General features: G+C 39.5%; 1 protein-coding gene across 2 annotated transcripts in view; it reads left to right on the forward strand.

Moving 5' to 3' along the window:
* The window catches only part of NALCN (sodium leak channel, non-selective), a 320,738-nt gene that overhangs the window by 265,101 nt on the left and 36,914 nt on the right, over positions 1-18,723 (forward strand). For both annotated transcript variants that reach the window (XM_045567531.1, XM_045567532.1), the window contains 10 exons: positions 4,263-4,364; positions 4,779-4,848; positions 7,332-7,423; positions 7,511-7,633; positions 9,785-9,841; positions 10,055-10,175; positions 10,274-10,405; positions 11,368-11,535; positions 13,233-13,337; positions 18,349-18,455. In XM_045567531.1, the coding sequence (XP_045423487.1) occupies positions 4,263-4,364; positions 4,779-4,848; positions 7,332-7,423; positions 7,511-7,633; positions 9,785-9,841; positions 10,055-10,175; positions 10,274-10,405; positions 11,368-11,535; positions 13,233-13,337; positions 18,349-18,455 (1,077 nt within the window). The remainder of the gene's footprint in view (positions 1-4,262; positions 4,365-4,778; positions 4,849-7,331; positions 7,424-7,510; positions 7,634-9,784; positions 9,842-10,054; positions 10,176-10,273; positions 10,406-11,367; positions 11,536-13,232; positions 13,338-18,348; positions 18,456-18,723) is intronic.

Raw genomic sequence — 18,723 nt, forward strand, 5'->3', positions numbered from 1 at the left:
CCTTCTGGGTAAATCTATGACTAACTGAGTAACTTTAATGATGTGTGTGCATCTCATTTTTTATATATAAAATATTAAAAGTTTCAAACTCCTTAGTCATCTACTGTTTCAGCTTGCAAACAGAGTCCTAGAAGACAAGATATATGGAGACCATGTTCCCAGTGACAGAGCAGATCTCCGGGTTAAGAAACTGAAATAAGTGCAGCTGTTAAGAGTCTGCTCTGCTCCGCACTGCCTTTCAGGTTTCCTTAATAGCTTTCACATACAACACAGATAAAGAGCGATAAATTTTCTGGTTTGCAAGAAGAAATGTCTGATTTTTTTTTTCATTACTGTCTCAGGGTCTTGTCTATTACAGGTACACAGCGCATTGTTCTTGAGCGGCATAGTGTTCTGACTTGAGATAAAACTAAAATTATTTAACTCCCCCATTAAAAAGCATATTTGGAACACCTGCTGTTTTGTTTGTGATTATCTTCATGCTTCTTGAGCATGAATGATGAAGAAAGAAATTAAAATATTTGATCTTTACAGAATGTCAAGGTTCATTCATTCAACAAATGTTTATTGAGTGCCTACTGTACAAGAACTGAGAAAATAATCATGAACAACTTTAAAGACAACCCCTGCTCTCTAAGAGCTCTTTGGAACTTGGTGTATGTGAGGAACTGAAAGACCAAAGAGAGTAGCATGGAGAGAATGAGGTAAAAGATGACACTGGACAGGGAGATTAGAGGGAGACCAAACAGGGCTTTGCAAGCCACGCTGGGCTTTAGGCTTCATCTTTTTCTCAAGAGCTATAGGAAGGTGAAGGGTTTAAGGCAGAGAAAATAACTGCCTTACTTATCTATCACTGCATAACAAAGTACTCCAAAACTTGAATGACTTAAACAACACATTTTTTATCTCACAGTTTTAGCAAGAAATCTGAGCATAGCTGAGCTGGGTCTCTAGCTTTGGGTCTTTCTCAGAGCTGCATGCATTTAGACTTGAACGGGAAGAAGCGCCTTCCTAGATCATGCGGTTATTCGTAGGCTTCAGCTCCTCACAGGCTGTTAGATGAAGGCCTCAGTGGTTAGCGGGAGGCTGCCTTCGATCCCTTGACAAGTGGATCTCTCCGTGGAGCACCACACGACAGAGCAGCTTGCTCAACAGAGCAAGCAAGCAAGAGGGCAAGAGGGTGTCAGCCAGAGAGAGAAAGAGAGAGTGCTAAGAAGACAGAAGTCACAGTGTTTTGTAAACCTGTCCCATCACTTGTGCCTTCCGTTCCTTAGAAGGCAGTCAGCCCACACTCAAGGTGAGGGGCTCACCCAAGGGCATGAGAACCAGGAGAAGCGGATCATTGGGGCCAGGCTTAGAAACCTGTATACCAGGACAGCATTGTGGATGCTCATCTTAGAAAACGCTTGGCTTGCAATAACAACACAATACACTTACTGAGCGTGGGTGCATGGAGCCCAGGCCGGAGGCTGTAGCACCAGCTCATAATAGATGTCACTGTTGATCAGAGTCAGAACAGAAAAGACTCACCTTCCAACATGACCCTCTGCCACACTTGCTGTGCAGTCCCCAGCACTCTGTAGAGTGTTTTAACATCAACCATGACATGGGACAAGACAGCATAGGAAGTAATAGCAACTAAAATTTAAATAAAGTGTCAATGCTTCCAAAGTACTTTCACACTCATAATCATCTTTGCTTCTTCCTATTCCCTCTGAAGTCAGCAGGAAAGGCATTATTGTTCTCTACACTTTATACGCGGGAAACACAGGCTCAGAGAATGCGCCTAATGCATCACCTGCCTAAGGTCCCACAGCTTGTAAAAGCTGAAGTCAAAAGTGTGTGGTTCTAAATCTTGTGTTTTCTCAACTGATCTTCTGCGTGAGGCTTTCAAAGGCAGAACTTTCTATCCACAGCTGCACTACTGGGCATGAAACTGCAAACCTACTGCGCAACTTTGAACCGTGAGACTAGCAAGTTGAGGATGCATCAGGCCCACACAGTCCCCTCGCCTGCCCCTACTCTCCTTCCATGCCCCACCCCCACCTTGTTTCTTATTCATTCTGTCCATCAGCTGGCGGGAGGGACAGGAACTGAACTTCTAGGAATGTGAGGATGAGTGACAAAGTGATCCCTAAAGAACTCAGAGTCTAGTAAGGAGGATAACTAATAATAAGAAAATGCCATAAGCATTAAAAAGCTTGGTTAATAACATGCTACAGGAACATGGAGTATGAAACGAGTCATTTTTCTGTGCTTCCATATAGGTGAAGTATTCGTTTCTCACTTCGTGTTACTTATCAGAACCATTTCTGTCGGAGTCTGTAACTATATTGTGCATGTTACAACACTGGTAGTTTGTGATTGCATTACTCTATTATGCTTTTATATGGTAACATTGTGTTTCCCTTAAAAAATAATAAAGCAAACTTTTACCATGCTTGTGTATGAACCTGGGCACACTGGATTAGAGCTTATGTAACCTCTTAGTAAATCTAATTATGTCCAATTGAGTTAATAACTTTCTGCCAACACTGTTATTTTTCTAAAATAGCAAAATATTTTACATGACCAAAGAATGAGACAAAGGCTGTTTTATTTATGCAGAAACATTCTAGTATGACACTCCTTCTTTTCCTGTTTCGATGTCCAGGTGTCTTCAGGGCCAAAGTATCACAAAACTTCCCTCCCATCCCTGTGCTCAGGCCCCTCTCTCCCAGCCCAGATTGATGTCCACCGGTCTGAGGTCCTCCCTCATTTACCGGGAACCTGTGTGCGGCCACTGGTCCCTTTGTATAATGTAATTAGGTTTTTCCACATTTTCTTTAGATGAATTTATGTGTCTGTAGAAAAGTTGTTTCGTGCTGCTTATTAAACCAAGAATAGTGCTTATTAGGGCTTTATTTCCAATAATGCATCTACAGTCATTGAATTTGTATGATTTTTCATAGATATTCACCATAATTATCTTCATCCACATCAAAACCATTTTTAAATGCTTAAACATATATTCATAATATTATAAGAGGTGCTATTTTAAGTGTGCTAAGCAGATACAGATCCTTTTCTTGAAGTTCTTAACTCTGAGACAGATAGTAATAATGTAATTCAGAGCTATTCTAGAAATGCATTTTAAGAAACGTAAATAAGAAAGTGTATGTGAAGCAGTGGCAAAAGTATCTGTACTCATATGTTGAACAAATACAGCATCTTAAGATTTGCATATTGTAAAATCATCACATTTTAAGTCTGTAAGTTAGCCTCAAAAGAAAGTCTTTCTCCTCATTTTACCAATAAGGAAACTGAGCCCAAAAGTCACCCAACCAGTTAGTGACAGTGTAACTTCTGGCACACAGTTCTTTCAACCCTCTGTATTGTTTTACTTCTACTTGAAAATAATTCTCAAGGGAATTTCTGTCATTCCCAGCTGGAGAAAGCTTTCTGAAAAAGAAATTTTGTTTTCTCACCAAAATCGTTCACACCACAGGTGTTGGGTCACCCAATTGTCTTCACTCATTAGCAAATCTGAAATTAACACAAGCCCAGTTATGGGCTAAAGAGAACATGTTTTAAAGCGTCTTCATGATGTAGAGAATACAAAGAAAGTGGTACCTGGTTTCTCTAGGTAATAATTCCAAAAGCTGTATTATGTCTTTTTTTTTTAATTGTGGGGAAAAAAAATACATGTACACATGTAACACAGCATTTACCATCTAAACCATTTCTAAATAAACAGTTCAGTAATGTTAAATACATTCACATTTTTGTGCATGATTTCAACTTTAGTCACTTCTATTTACAACTCATTTTTGCCTCCAAACTTTATGCTTTCTTATTTTCCTAAACTTCTGCAAAATCTCCTTGGAACATATATTTCATCATTCCAGAGGCCTAGGTGGACAAATCTATCCTTATGGGATTTAATTAGAAACCCGTTTAAATTCAAAACCAACATCATGATTGCCTGAGCAGGCTGCCCTTACTGCTTACAGAATCTTCACAGAACCGCTACCATTTTTTTTAAGTGGGGAGGGGAGCTTTCTAATTATTTTGCAGCACCTCTTCATAGCAGTGACTCTTCTGCTCTGTAAGTGTTCTTGACATAGAGCCTGAAGTTCATTTTCCTTTGTACTTATATGTTGGTTGCTATATTTTGCCTTATCATTGGTGTTTCCTTGAAATAATAAGACTAATGAGCATTTTTGTATTACTCATCCCAAATGTATAAACCATGCATTTATCTAGGGCTTTTTTTTCCCTAGAGCTTGCACTCGCCAGCGCATGCTGAGTGGATCGTTCGAAGGGCAGCCAGCAAAGGAAAGGTCCATCCTTAGCGTGCAGCATCATATCCGCCAAGAGCGCAGGCGAGTACTCTGGGGAGACACTAAGGAGAGGACTTTTACAGGAAATGCTCACTGTACTGTACGCAGCCAACACCCTTCGGCCAGGTTGGCATTCAGGCTCCGGGGAGGGACTGACTTCTATCTGCTGTTGGTATGGGTAATAAAACTCACGATCAGATTCAAAGATCTTCACTTCAAAAACCTTTTCCTTAGTGACAGTCAAATCCTCACTTTTAAGATCAGAAGGGAAAATTCTGAATTTTATTAGAGGGGATCAAAGACATTTGGATAGACTATAAGCTTTTGCTACAAAAAGAAATAATAGGCATTTGTGATGTATCAGAAAAATTGTTTTATTTTGTTTTTATCATGGTCACTGCTTAAAAATCAAATTTGATCTTCAGATGTATTGACCAGTGATTATGGTTGTTTTAGGTCACTAAGACACGGATCTAACAGCCAGAGGATCAGCAGAGGGAAATCTCTTGAAACTTTGACTCAAGATGTAAGTTATAAGCAGTGCTTTGGATTTTGGAAATATGATTATGAAAATATATTTAAATAACTGCTTAGACAATTCCAATGCCTGGGTCTTTCTGTCACATTCCCATGTCTCCTTAAGACTTCATGCCAGAGAGAATCAGGAAACAAATTACATGGCCAAGTACCGAAAAGTAACCGTTAACCGCAGAAAAATCAAGTCATCCCACACAAAGCGTATGTTTTAGCTAAAATAGTAACACAAAAGTGACATATCAATTGCATTGACTTGAAATTGAAAACATTTAAAGCATTTTATGTGAATAATTTGCATCATTAACTTTGAATATTTACTAAGTACCAAACATTCTAGAATCTAGATCCAGTGTCTATAATTTCAGGGCTTAACATGCTAGGAAATAAAATTTTGTTTCTAGAAGAATTTTTCTGTCAAAGGCTACATAGTATTTTCCAAGAATTTCTTTGCTTTTAGATTCTGGGTCATTCATGTATTTATTCACTGGCCCTATAGATATTTATCAAGTATATAACGTGTGCTGTGGCCTGTTCTGAGTGAGGACGGGTAGTGGTGAACCAGGACAGGCTTGCTGCCCGCCTGGAGCTTAGATTCTAGTGAAGGAGACAGACTTGGATGAGCAAGTAAACATACAATGCAATTTCTGGGAGTGGGTTCTTTTTATTTTCCATCCTCTCTTCATTGCTGTGACAGGTTTGCCTAGCAATGTAAAGTAAAATAGTGTAAAGAGATCAAAGATGGAGATTTGGGGGCATGGAAATTTAGATATGACGGTTAGTGTAGCCCCCAGAGACCCAAATGAAATGAAGGATTAAGCCACTCAAAAATCCAGAGAAGCCAAGAGTTAGAGTAACCAGTGGCCACGATCACAGTGAAGGAGTTGGAAAGTACGTATTAGTGAACCCCTGATTAAAATATGGATCTTGGGTTGAATCTGGATAAGTTTAGCTGAGAAAGCAGAGTCATGCATGTTGAGAGCCACGGACAGTGCTTGAGAAAGGAGGGCCAGCAAGAGAAAGTTAGCAAAGCCTCAGGGTTATTTTGGTTTTCTCTTTTTCACCACTTACCTCTTATTGCTTAAGAGTTCTTGGAGGGCTGGACATACTACACCTGCTTTCAATCTGTAGCAACTGCTGTTTTAGTCCAAGTAGATTGTGTCTGTTAAGTGTTTCAGGTGTAATCAGTAACTGGAAGAAGTTGGTGATGAGAACACCTGATATCACCAATGCCTGATTGACATGGTTCTGTTGGGTGCACAGCTGTTACCACCACAATTCTTAATATGCACAGCTCTGTCTGATTGGCTACCATATTGTTGGCATGGAATTGTGATCAGATCCAACACATGGCCTGTGCACTTACAATGCCAGAGTCAGTTTTATTGCATGGAGAATATGTTCAGGCAGAAATTCAGACAGGCATCACTCATTCAAAGTGCTTTCCTTCAGTGTGATTCAATAGAAACGTACAGTCTACTTAAGAATCAAATCAGAACATGGCTTTGATAACATGTGCTTAAATATACACAACAAAGGCCCTGTTTGAATAGTCTCAATTCCAGAAGCTTACTTCTTCTTCAAAGACTTATTACATTTTTCTTATAGAAGTACGACAAAATCCATCCCCAATCTTGTCCAAAGCAAAATGGCATGGGGTTCTGATCATTTCACAAGATAGCCTTATAATGTCTTTTCTCCCATAAAGGAAATGTTTAAATTAAAGAATTTCAACTTTTTCACTTCTTCCAAACAATAGAAGATACAGATAATTAAATCTAAGGAATTCTTTCTGCAAAATCTGTGGAGTTGTTTGAACAATGGCTCCCCGCCTCCCAGAGTCCACGTAGGGACTGCCACGGCCCTGCACAATCTGCCACCCCACCTCCCTCAGGCTCTGTCCTTGCTGTCCTCTCATGGCTCCACCACACTGCCGTCCTGGTTATTCCCCGTAGACACATGGGGCTGCTCCCACCTCCAGAAGAACATGTTTCTACAACTCACCGTCGGCCTGCACTCTCCTCTCCTAGTCTTTGCCCAAATTGGGGTCTCCCCTGACCTGTTTATTTAAAATCATAGTCTTCTAGCGCTCTCTACGCCTCTCACCTGCTTTGTTCTTTTATCAGAGCACTAAGCATCCTCTGACATACTTACTTACTTTTATTTATTTTTTCATCTGTCTCCTCCTGACTAGAACATCAGTCCCATGAGAACAGGGATTTTGTTTTTGTTTGTTTCCCTCTTGCCATATCCTCGGCACCAGAACAGTGCCTGGCACATGGCAGGATCTCAATCAATATGTGCCAAATGAATGATTTTTTGGAGGAAAAAAATACCCTTGCTAAGAAGACTGTGGCCATTAAAAACAGATGTATAAGATAAAGATATTGATTTCAATTTCTAAAATGGTGATATATGTTGGCCTTCAAAAAAAAAACTCCCATTTTAATATGCCCCCTCTTCATTTATTTGTAGCATTCCAATACAGTGAGGTACAGAAATGCACAGAGAGAAGACAGTGAGATCAAGATGATTCAGGAGAAAAAGGAGCAAGCGGAAATGAAAAGGTACAGGGTGCCGTGGTGTTCCGTGCTCTTGTTTTGGAATGGCAAAATTTCCCTTAGCCTCACTCTCCCATCAATTCCCCCTTCAAGGAAAGTGCAAGAAGAGGAACTGAGGGAGAACCACCCATACTTTGATAAGCCGCTGTTCATCGTGGGGCGGGAGCACAGGTTCAGAAACTTCTGCCGGGTGGTGGTCCGAGCTCGCTTCAATGCGTGAGTACACTTCGTTTTAGCCAGGTGTTGGCCTGCGCCGTGCAAACAGCAGGGGAGGGGTTGTCCTAGGCAGGAGAAGGAATGTGTAATTCTGACGGGGTCACGAAATAAACTGTGGGCTAATTAATCATGCTGCTCCTCTTTGCTGAGCACTCGACCAGGTGGAAAAGAGGTGGCAAGTAGTTAGCATTTATAGAAAACTCCCATTGGTAAAGCACTTAGCCATTTTTATTTACATTTTAACAGTTGCCTAATATGTTTATATCAGTTTTATTAATTCCATATTTTATTTTGGAAATACTGAAACAAAAGGAGTTTAAATGAAGTGGTGAAGTTCATTCGCCATGTCTTTTATCAAACTTGTATTTTCTTTGTGGTCAAAATACCCCAGGTGGTTTCTTTGAGAATAACATAAAGAAGAAAGAAAGTTGACAAGGACTTCCATTACCATCTCTCATAAAAAGAAAACTCAATGTCCATTGTCTGTTTCCTACCAACATAGAAGAAATGTGTAAGAAGCTATCAGTAGGGTGAGCATTGAGGACACTGTACTTATGGAGACCTAAGCCAAGTTTCACAGGCAACCAATAGATGAAATGAATTTTGTCAAGGGTCACTTTAATATCCTGAAGACAGTGAGCCCAGAGGAAACGTGAAAACTCTCCATCTTTCCATTATGTAGTTGCACCTTCCCGATGCCACCATTTTGAGCAAATTGATTCCTTTGTTATTACTCAGTACCATATGATGATCACTATCAGTTATGGGCTGAATTGTTCCCCCAAAAAATCCATATGTTGAAGTCCTAACCTCAGAATGTGACTGTATTTGGAGTAGGAACTCTACAGAAGTAATTAAATTAAAATGAGGTCATTAGGGTGGGCCCTAATCCAATAAGATTGGTTTCCTTATAAGAAATATGGGCATAGACATATACAGAGAGAGGACCATGTGAAGACATGTAGGGGGAAGATGGGCATCCACAAGTCAGAGGGAGAGGACTGGAGCAGATCCTTCCCTCACAGCTCTCAGAAGGAACCAACTCTACTGACATCTTGATCTTGGACCTCCAGCCTCCAGAATGATAAGGAAATCAATTTCTGTTGCTGAAGCCACCAGTCTGTGTTGCCTTGTTACAGCAGCTCTAGGAAACTCATACACACTATTATGACATTTCAGAGATGGGAGAGACCTCAGCAACCAGTTGGTATCATTTGTGTACCTTCTCCTTCAACAGAGCAGGGTATGTAAGTCTGCAGAGGTTAGGGCTTTGCTCAGGGACCCAGCTAGTACCTGGCTCTCTCCTGATTGCCAGCATGTTGTTTTTTCTGATATTCTAGAAAGACCTTCACAATTTAAAACACCTGAGTAATAATCATTAAAATCCTCCCTGAGTTTTCACAAATAAAAAAAAAAAGAAGATGGAAGTTTAGAAGTTGATTTGATCTGTTCCCAAAGTGGGATTTTCATCTTGAATTATCCTGTTGACTGCCTACAACTTTACATCTAATTGCTAATTCTCCACTTCATTTAGTGTCGTGTAGTTCTCCTTTTGTCAGCAACACAGCTGATGTGGAATGTGACTGACAAAGACTTGGCTATAATTGGGGACACAAACACAAAGAGTGTCAGGGGCCTCACTGACGATTGTTCACAGTCTTCCTGAAAGCAAAAACTATAAATCCCCCTCCCAAGAAATTCTATATAAATTATTCCACAAGATCACAGCTAAATGCAGAGTGAATAACTCTCTTTAATTTACGGAGTATTTTATTAAATTATTTTGAAGAACATCCTTGAACTAGTAAGGCAAACATTTTAAATGAGTGCTTCTAAGTGAAAGTCAAAATTTAATTTTGTGATACCCATGTCAGGAAATTTTGAATGGAGTCGAAAATTCTAAGATGAAATATCTTGAAAATTATAAAACTTTACTTTCATAAGCATCAACTGAAAAGTCTTTGGGTTTTTTTTTCATCTAATGTTCTCTGCCTTCCAAAGTCACATATAGTTAACATATTTTTATAATGGACATATTATAAAGGATATAAAAGAGATTATAGGTAGACTAGATGTTTGTAAATACCATGCTGCCAATTTATGACATACTTGCTATGTTGCAGAATTTCCTATGTGTGCTCTCTCTTACAGATCTAAAACAGACCCTGTCACAGGAGCTGTGAAAAATACAAAGTACCATCAACTATAGTAAGCATTACCAACTCCATTTTCCATGCACATTTGAAGTTTTCACATACCCTTTTACGCTGCACAAAAATATAAAAATTCTCTTTTGTTTTCTTGCTATATAGTGCCTATGAAATAGAAGATTGAGGACTTATAAAAAAAATAGCCATCATGTTAATAGAGTCACAGAGGCTGGAATGTTTGTGTTTCTCAATTTTGTTTGGTTTTTGGCAGTGATTTGCTGGGATTGGTCACTTACCTGGACTGGGTCATGATCATCGTAACCATCTGCTCTTGCATTTCCATGATGTTCGAATCCCCCTTTCGAAGAGTTATGCATGCACCTACTTTGCAGGTACTGCTGCTTAAATCTCAGCTCACAGCTCAGGGGTAAAATACTTGTCCTGCAATTTTTCTTTTCATTGTGACCAAACCGCCTCTTGCCTGTTTCAGATTGCAGAGTACGTGTTTGTGATATTCATGAGCATTGAGCTTAATCTGAAGATTATGGCAGATGGCTTATTTTTCACTCCAACTGCTGTCATCAGGGACTTTGGTGGAGTAATGGACATATTTATATATCTGGTAAGTCGTTAGTTATTTCCTAACTGGAAAATGGAATGATTTTGTAAAATCTCCTACATTTCTTGGTACAAGAGTGAGATGTGTGAGTCGCAGAGGTTTAAATGCCCCAAGTTCCTAAATGGACTATAGAGTAGTCCATGATATGCAAATAAGGGACATGCATACAAAATCTAAATTAAAAGCATTTTAAATATCTAGGGGCAGTTATACTGTTCAAATACACCAATCACAATTGTATGTATGAACAAGATGTACATTAACAAAGCCTAAAATAGAAAATCTAGTTTGTATCCCATAATTCTTGTGGCTCCTATACTAAAGAAAGTTTGCCTCATATAAGTCATGTTATTAATTAATGAGCCCTTTCCTGTTAATTGCAAAGTACAGTGATCGTGGTTGGACCTGTCTCTGATTACAGTGCACAGAATACCTGGCTATAGCAAGTGCCCATTTAACTGCTCAGTGAAACTAAATTGGGGAAGCATAGGAATGGACTCAAAAGAAATTTTATTTCTTCTGTGTGTCCAAGAAGGCATGAAATTAATGTCTTTGCAGATGCAGCATGGAGAATTGTGATCATTAACAGGTAGCATTTTGCAGATTATTAATAAAATAGTAGTAACCTCAATAAAAGGAATTCCAGTCATATTGACATCAGCGGAGCCTACTGTGTAGTAACTTAAAAGAAGGAGCAGAACGCACGGGTATACACATGGACACACCGTGGGCACCTCCATTTCATTCCTGCACACACATGATGACTTTCCTTTGAGGCTTCTAACAGGTCTAGATTAAGTTCATTGCTTAAAGTTAACAGATTGCAAGCACAACTGCTGAATGCTTGTCTCACATAACACGTGGAATCTCTGCTACATGAAAAGTTGTGGCCAGTTGGCTCATGTAAAATGCAGATAGTAGAAGATAAATTACATAAATCCCAGAGATTATTTTTTTCCCTCTAGGTGAGCTTGATATTTCTTTGTTGGATGCCTCAAAATGTACCTGCTGAATCGGGAGCTCAACTCCTCATGGTTCTTCGGTGCCTGAGACCTCTGCGGATATTCAAACTGGTGCCCCAGATGAGAAAAGTTGTTCGAGAGCTTTTCAGCGGCTTCAAGGAAATATTTTTGGTTTGTTAGAGTTACCCTTTGCCTCCAGTTCACTGTATGTAGTCCAACTCCGTAATGTAGACGATGCGGTGATAAAGCGAGTCTTGCTTGTCAACGTCAAGTCTATATTTTTGTTTATTACCAGAGGATTATAAAGCACTAACAAAACACAATGCACTTTCACAAACTTTGTCCATGGGTGTGTCTGGCTATCTGTTTATTTAATTCAGTGAACAATGAAAGAAGCATTCTGGAAAGTACAATGAATGGGGACTCCAAAGAGATAGTATCTGCTGACTCTTTCATTCCTAACTCTTGACTCTAATTTCTACTTTGTGTTTTAGTCTCCCCATCAGGAAATTAAGGATAAGAAGATTCAACCCCATCTACTTCATAAATGGATTTAGGAATTAATGCATTTGGGCTCATAATCTCACTCTGTATGTTCCCTAAAGCATATAGCATAGATTTGTCCCTAGATCTTAGGAGTGTTAACATAAAACAACTTAAAAAAAAAAATCTAACATACAGGTATACCCTCCTTTAAGTAACCTCAGTATACAATAATGAATGTTTACAAATGAGGTTGGGAATAACATTCTTTTTAGTTGTGCAAACATTGATTTAGGGTCTTCTAAGAACAGGGCTGGAGATATAACAAGTAAGAGACTCACTGTTCACACTCTGTTACAGAAGGATCTTTGCCTTACAAAAGAGTGATCAAAAGATTCTTTATTATTGATGAGTTCTGCTTGTGCCTGAGATGAACATGAATTAATTTACATAAACTTGTTTTGTATCTTGCTTTCTAGAAACATACATATGGTAAGAGAACAGTTGTAGGTGTAGTTGATACAAAGGTAGATAGATCATGATATTACTAGAAGCATAGAGTAGCTGACTTTTTAAAATGTATTTAAAAGTCCTAATTTTCTTTATGTAAAACCATGAAACTGTGGCTTTTCACACAGTTGGAAATAAAAGAAAGAGAGTATCACCTGATAACTAATGTTTTTGAATCTTTTGATCACTTATAGATTTTAGAAGAGAATCTATTTGTGCCTTTCTCCTGATGGTATTTCTGTGTTATGTTAGTATACTTAAGGTGTATGTTTAGATTATTCAACCAGTATAGTTCAAGTGCTCTGTTCCACATTTTACCCTTTGCCACTTTTCTCCCCTAGTCAGCCAGCAGAGGGAGCATGAGTTAATTAACAGATTTGCTTTTTAGGAGTGAATTATCTCCTGTCCTCTGTGCACAGCACATTGTCCTGACACACACCCTCATGCTCACAAGAAAGCAAACCCAGTGTCTCTCTCATTTGTGCTCTGCTAATAAAGATATGAATTCATTTTGAGGCACTGGGAAAAATATAATTATTTAAGCATTTTTCCTTTGTTCCATTAAATAAAATAGAGCAAGTTTTGATTTTAAAATCAGAAAAGTCCAAGTCATATAAAAAAAATACCATATTCCATTTTCTTACATGAAAGCCATATGTTTTTATTTCAAGAATTCAAAGCCTGTTAGTTTTCTCCTTTTGATATTCTGGTAAGGCTAATTGAATGACCTATGGTGGAGACGTTAAAAGATAGTACCAAAAACCCATGAATTTTGTACAATGTTATCTTTAAAAATCCAGTTTATATCACTGTTTAAACCAACCCTAATGTTTAGTTTTGACCAAAAGATTTAATATTTCATCAATTTCTTTCAGGTCTCCATTCTTTTGCTGACATTAATGCTTGTTTTTGCAAGCTTTGGAGTTCAGCTTTTTGCTGGAAAACTGGCAAAGTGCAATGATCCCAACATTATTCGAAGGGTAAGATGCACCTTTCTGGCTTTTGACATAAAAATTAAGGGAGTTTACCCTGCCTTGGAAAGCATGTGGTTCAAGGGCTGCTGATGCTACTTTGAGAACCCCCTGACAAAACTCTAAACATTCTCTTCCCACAAACTCCTTTTTGCTTAAGCAGGCAGTATGTCTGTTCTGGCTGGGAAAGGTTTATAAGATGAAAATTACGTCTCAGAGAATTCTACTCTTCCCTCCTATTCCAGTGTCAATGCGCTGTTGACATCATGGCTGTAGTCACCCAAGATTCCAGATGTTTGTAGCTGTGAGCCTCGGAAACTTTCCCTTTAGGTCTCCCCTAACTTGATCCTGCCTCTGTTGTCGCAAGCAGAGTAATTGAAGAGAAATTCACAAAGTGAGAAGTGGTCAGTGTCTTTTCGTATTTTCTCATATTAGCAAGCAGCCCCGTGCAAAAATGTACGAGAAGCAAAGTTTGACTCTTATCCCTTTTTTTATTACTTCCCCACTCTCAGCATTGTCCCCATCAGGAAGCCGGTGCCTTCACATTGGCTCTTAGCTGCCCAGAACCTTCCCCTTTTTGACGACCAACAAGAACCCTAACAAAGACCCAAACTTGAATACTTTCACTACAGCATTTCTCCTTCCCTTTCTTCAGTCAGTGTTAACAAGAGGAGGAAGATGCTGTAACAACCCCAATATTTCAGTGGCTTAACATTTGAAATGTACATGTAGCATACTGGCTAAGTTGGCCAGGTCTCCTTCAAATGACCGTTCAGGGATTCAAGTTCCTTCTGTCCTGTGTCTCCGCCCTTCACTGTGTCTTCAGAGCCTTCTTTGATTAACAATTAGCTGGGCCATCTCTGTCGGAGAGGGCTGTGGTCCCACCGAGAAGTGTACACACCCTCTCAACCCACATTCCACTGGCGAGGGCATGAGCTCACCCTACTGGAAGGGAGGCTGGAAAAAAAAGGGTCACGGTTTGGTTAATAATTAGCCAATCTCTGCGACACCATGCAGTGTCCCATTCTCTTAGGACTCCTCTCCATATTACAAATAGATTTAATAAAGTAAACCAAGTACTGCTGATGTATAAACTAAAAAAAGTATTTTCTCTTTCACCCAAATAAAATAATGCCTTGATTCCATTTAAATGTGCGTTTCCAAAAGGCCTAATGGAGCTGAACTGTGGTCTGAAAGTCATGATGGACCAAATTAGCTGGGAAGGAAATAATGAATGAAGAGCTGGCCGGGCGCAGTGGCTCATGCCTGTAATCCTAGCACTCTGGGCGGCCAAGGCGGGTGGATTGTTTGAGCTCAGGAGTTTGAGACCAGCCTGAGCAAGAGCAAGACCCCGTCTCTACTAAAAATAGAAAGAAATTATCTGGCCAACTAAAATATATATATACAAAAAATTAGCCAGGCATGGTGGCGCATGCCTGTAGTCCCAGCTACTCAGGAGGCTGAGGCAGTAGGATCACTTGAGCCCAGGAGTTTGAGGTTGCTGTGAGCTAGGCTGACGCCACGGCACTCACTCTAGCCCAGGCAACAAAGCCAGACTATGTCTTAAAAAAAAAAAAAAAAAGAGCTGATGAATAGTCCACAAGCTTGTGCATGGAAAGAAGAGTTACTTTAGATCCACACTGAATAAAGGCCAGGAAAATAATAACAACGTTTAAAGATGAAGCCTACTAAGACTCTTGGATGACTCAGTGTATTAATAATGGCCTATGCACATGGTGACTTTATGGTGTCTGCTCATACCCAGCCCAAGCTGAAGATTGATGACTCTTACAGGGGATGGAGAGCAGACAGCAGATGGGCACACACAAAGCTTGCACGATGCATTTATCCTCTTTCCTACAGCAGGGAGGTCCGTGGGGGGCGCTAAGGAAAGCCTAAGGAGACTTAGCCATCTTAGGGAGCGTTGGCACCAAGCAGAATAATTGAAAAGAAATTCGCATAGTGAGAAGTGGTTTCAGTCTTTTTATCTTTTCTAATCCCAGTATAAGAGGCCAACGCCAACCATGGCATGTGGATGAAGGGATGTCACTTCTATCTCAGAGCTCCCGAGGAAAAGGGAAAACTGGATATGCCAACATTTAGATCACACAGCTTGTGCTTAAAGGCCATGGAGCTTGAGCTGTCTGGGCCATGTTTTCCAGCTGGGAGAACATGTTGTTTTCTTGCAGTCATCTGAGCACTTTTTCCTCACTCCTTTGCTCCTTTTCTTAAAACATGACAGCAGATGTCTTGAGACTGATATAGCTAAAGATATGGAGCCTAGAACTTAGTCACCAAAGCCCTGGTGACAAACTCCAAGGATACCTTTTGACAAGTAGCCATTCAATATCAGTTATTTAGTGATAGCTATTATCAAGGCACCATGAAAGGTGAAATGAAATGAGGACTAGAAAAATGGGTAGGCCACTACCCTGGTTTTGCAGTATTTTCTGTCCAATCAGAACATGTGTTTCACGTTCAAGCAACCTTAATATAAAGTCAACAGTTAAAAGAGCACATGGGAAGTAAAAATAATGTGCAGTCTGATTTCAGCATGGGAAATCGTGCTTCCAGCTGGGAGTGCTGTGCAGGGACGGCTTCAGGGAAGAGATAGGATGTGAGACAGCAGGAAAGGACCTCCCAAGCAGGCAGGATAGAGAGAGACACAAAGTTTGCCAAGAGTCATGGTGCAGAGGCAGGGACAAAACAAGGAGGGACACACATGGGCTTTGGGATCTTGGCTCCTGAGATGGGAATCCAACATTTGCAGATATGATGGCTTGATCCAGGCACTTTATCCCTCTGCACCTGTTCCCTCCTCTATAACTCTTCTCACACAGTGATATTGTGCATATTAGATTAGCTTACTTACGTAAAGTAGCTAACCCAATCATCAGACTTCATTGCCCTCCCACGTAGGAAAAAACTGAAAAATAAGGTCAGAAATATAAATTAGGGAAACATCATCAAGCTCCTGGAATGCCAGGCTAAAGGGTTTGGAATTTCTTTGATGAGAAGGGAGACACCACTAAAGGTTTGCAAGAAGAGGAATCAGACACTTCTTAGTGCTCACAAAACATGAGGCACTGTCCCTAGTACTCTTTTTGTTACCCAGATTATATGAATGAGGAAAACAGGTGTAGAAAGTTTAAATAATTTCTTCAAGTTCTCCCACCTAACAAGTGGGGAAGCTGGGACACACGTCCAAGCAGCCTGGCTTTTAAGCACACGGTCAAAGGTGGGCTCGGGTAGCTCAGAAAGACAGATTAGAAGGGGCAGTAAGGCTGACTACATCACGGGGCCTCTACGTCATACACTGCAACACAGCCTTTTAAAATAATGTTGTGCATAAATAGGTATGGTCATGAAAAGATAATCACAATATATTTCTAACTGAAAAAAGTGGGCTATGAGCTCATGTATGCATAGAAAAAAACGACTGGAAAGATATACTCCAAAATATTAACTGTGTTTATGGGTCACTATAGGTTAAGTTTCCTTCCCTTTATTTATCCATGTTTCATAAGTTAAAGATGTATTATTTGTGTAAAAAGGTTTTTATTTTAAAGAATTTTATTGGTAGATAATCGAGAAAGAGGTAACGTTGGCATGAACTAAACTAGTTGTGATAAGATGGAGACTTGGACCCTGAAGGATAGGAGAAGGTCTTGCTGATGCATTGCTGCTTGGGGGCCGGTCCAGGGACAGGAAGGGAGAAGCCCAGAGGTGACAAGATGTAGGGTCAAAGGGGACTTTCAGCAGGCAAAATGGAATTTCTGTTGAAATATTCAAAAGGTGGTCAAGAATTTTACCATATACACCTTCAACCCAGAAAAGAAGTTAAGGCTCAAAATATGACAATTATAGCCTAAAAGGCAGAGATAACCAAAGGGAGAACAAAAGTAAAATGAGTCCAAAACTTCTTACTGGTATTTAATTTTTAAATCTTTATGACAGCTTTATTGAGAGATAATTTGTACATCCTACAATTCACCCACTTCAAGTGTATGACTCAGTGGTTTAAAAACTGTATCATATTCACAGGTTGTGTGACCTTCACAATAGCCATTTTTGGAACATTCACATCCCCTCGAAAAGATCCCCTGTGTGTTTTAGCTGTTACCCCCACCCCTTTGTCTACCCACCACCTCCAGCCCTAACAACCACTGATGTACTTTTTGTCTCTAAAGAGTTCTGTGTTCTGGACTTTCATATGAATGGAATCATATAATGTGTGATCTTTTGTGACTGGCTTTTTTCACTTAGCATAGTATTTTCAAGGGTCATCCATGTTGTAGTATGTATCAGTGTTTCATCCCTTTTTATGGCTGAATAGTATTCCATTGTATGTATAGGCCACATTTTGTTTATCTATTTGTCCAATCAGTGACATTTGGGTCATTCCACCTTTTGGCTATCATGCATAATGCTTATGTAAATATCTGCGTACAAGTTTCTGTATACACATCACATATTCATTTCTCTTGGGTAGATACCCAGGAGTGGAATTTCAGGCTCATATGGTAACTCTATGTTTAGTTATTTGAGAAACTGCCAGACTATTTTCCAAAGTGGCTACACCATTCTACATACCCACCAGTAGGATATGAGGGTTCCAGAATGAAGACTCCAATTTTTCCACAACCAACACTCATTATCTCTCATTTTGATTATAGCCTTTCTAGTGGGTATATGGTGGTATCTCGTTATGGTTTCGATTCGCATTTTCCTAATAGGTAATGATGCTGAGCATCTTTTCATGCGCTTACTGGCCATTTCCATCTCTTCCTTGGAGAAATGTCTATTTGGATCCTTTGCCCACTTGCTAATGTTTTCAGTATCAACTCTCACCTGCCCATCTCCTAAGTCTTTGCTATTATCTGCTGGGTAGCTGTCCACATCACCGTCGTTAGAAAAAGGACATTTGGTATTCCTCGTAAGAAGTGTTTCCTATCTTCTATATTTTCTGAGTTCATTTTCTGACTAGATTTCCTCCTTTCCCCCTTTTGTTCTACTTTAGGAAGATTGTAATGGCATATTCAGAATCAATGTAAGTGTGTCTAAGAACTTAAACTTAAAATTGAGACCCGGAGAGAAAAAACCTGGATTTTGGGTGCCTCGTGTATGGTAAGCATATCAGAAAAATATTCTGAAGAATGGTATTTTTGTTAATATTTGGCTTTAAATCAGTATAATATGGCATAAAACTAAAGGTAATTATGCTAGAGATATTAAAATGATTTTAAGTAATACAGGGCAAAGCACCGGATTACAACAGGATACAAAAATAAAGTAAATAATAGAACAAGTGGTACATTGAGTTCCACATTGCTTCATGAAACTAATGAAATATCACCTCAGTATTTTTCTAATACTTTAAAAGTATGTATCTGGA

This window comes from Lemur catta, chromosome 13 (assembly GCF_020740605.2).
Source record: "Lemur catta isolate mLemCat1 chromosome 13, mLemCat1.pri, whole genome shotgun sequence".
NCBI lineage: Eukaryota > Metazoa > Chordata > Mammalia > Primates > Lemuridae > Lemur > Lemur catta.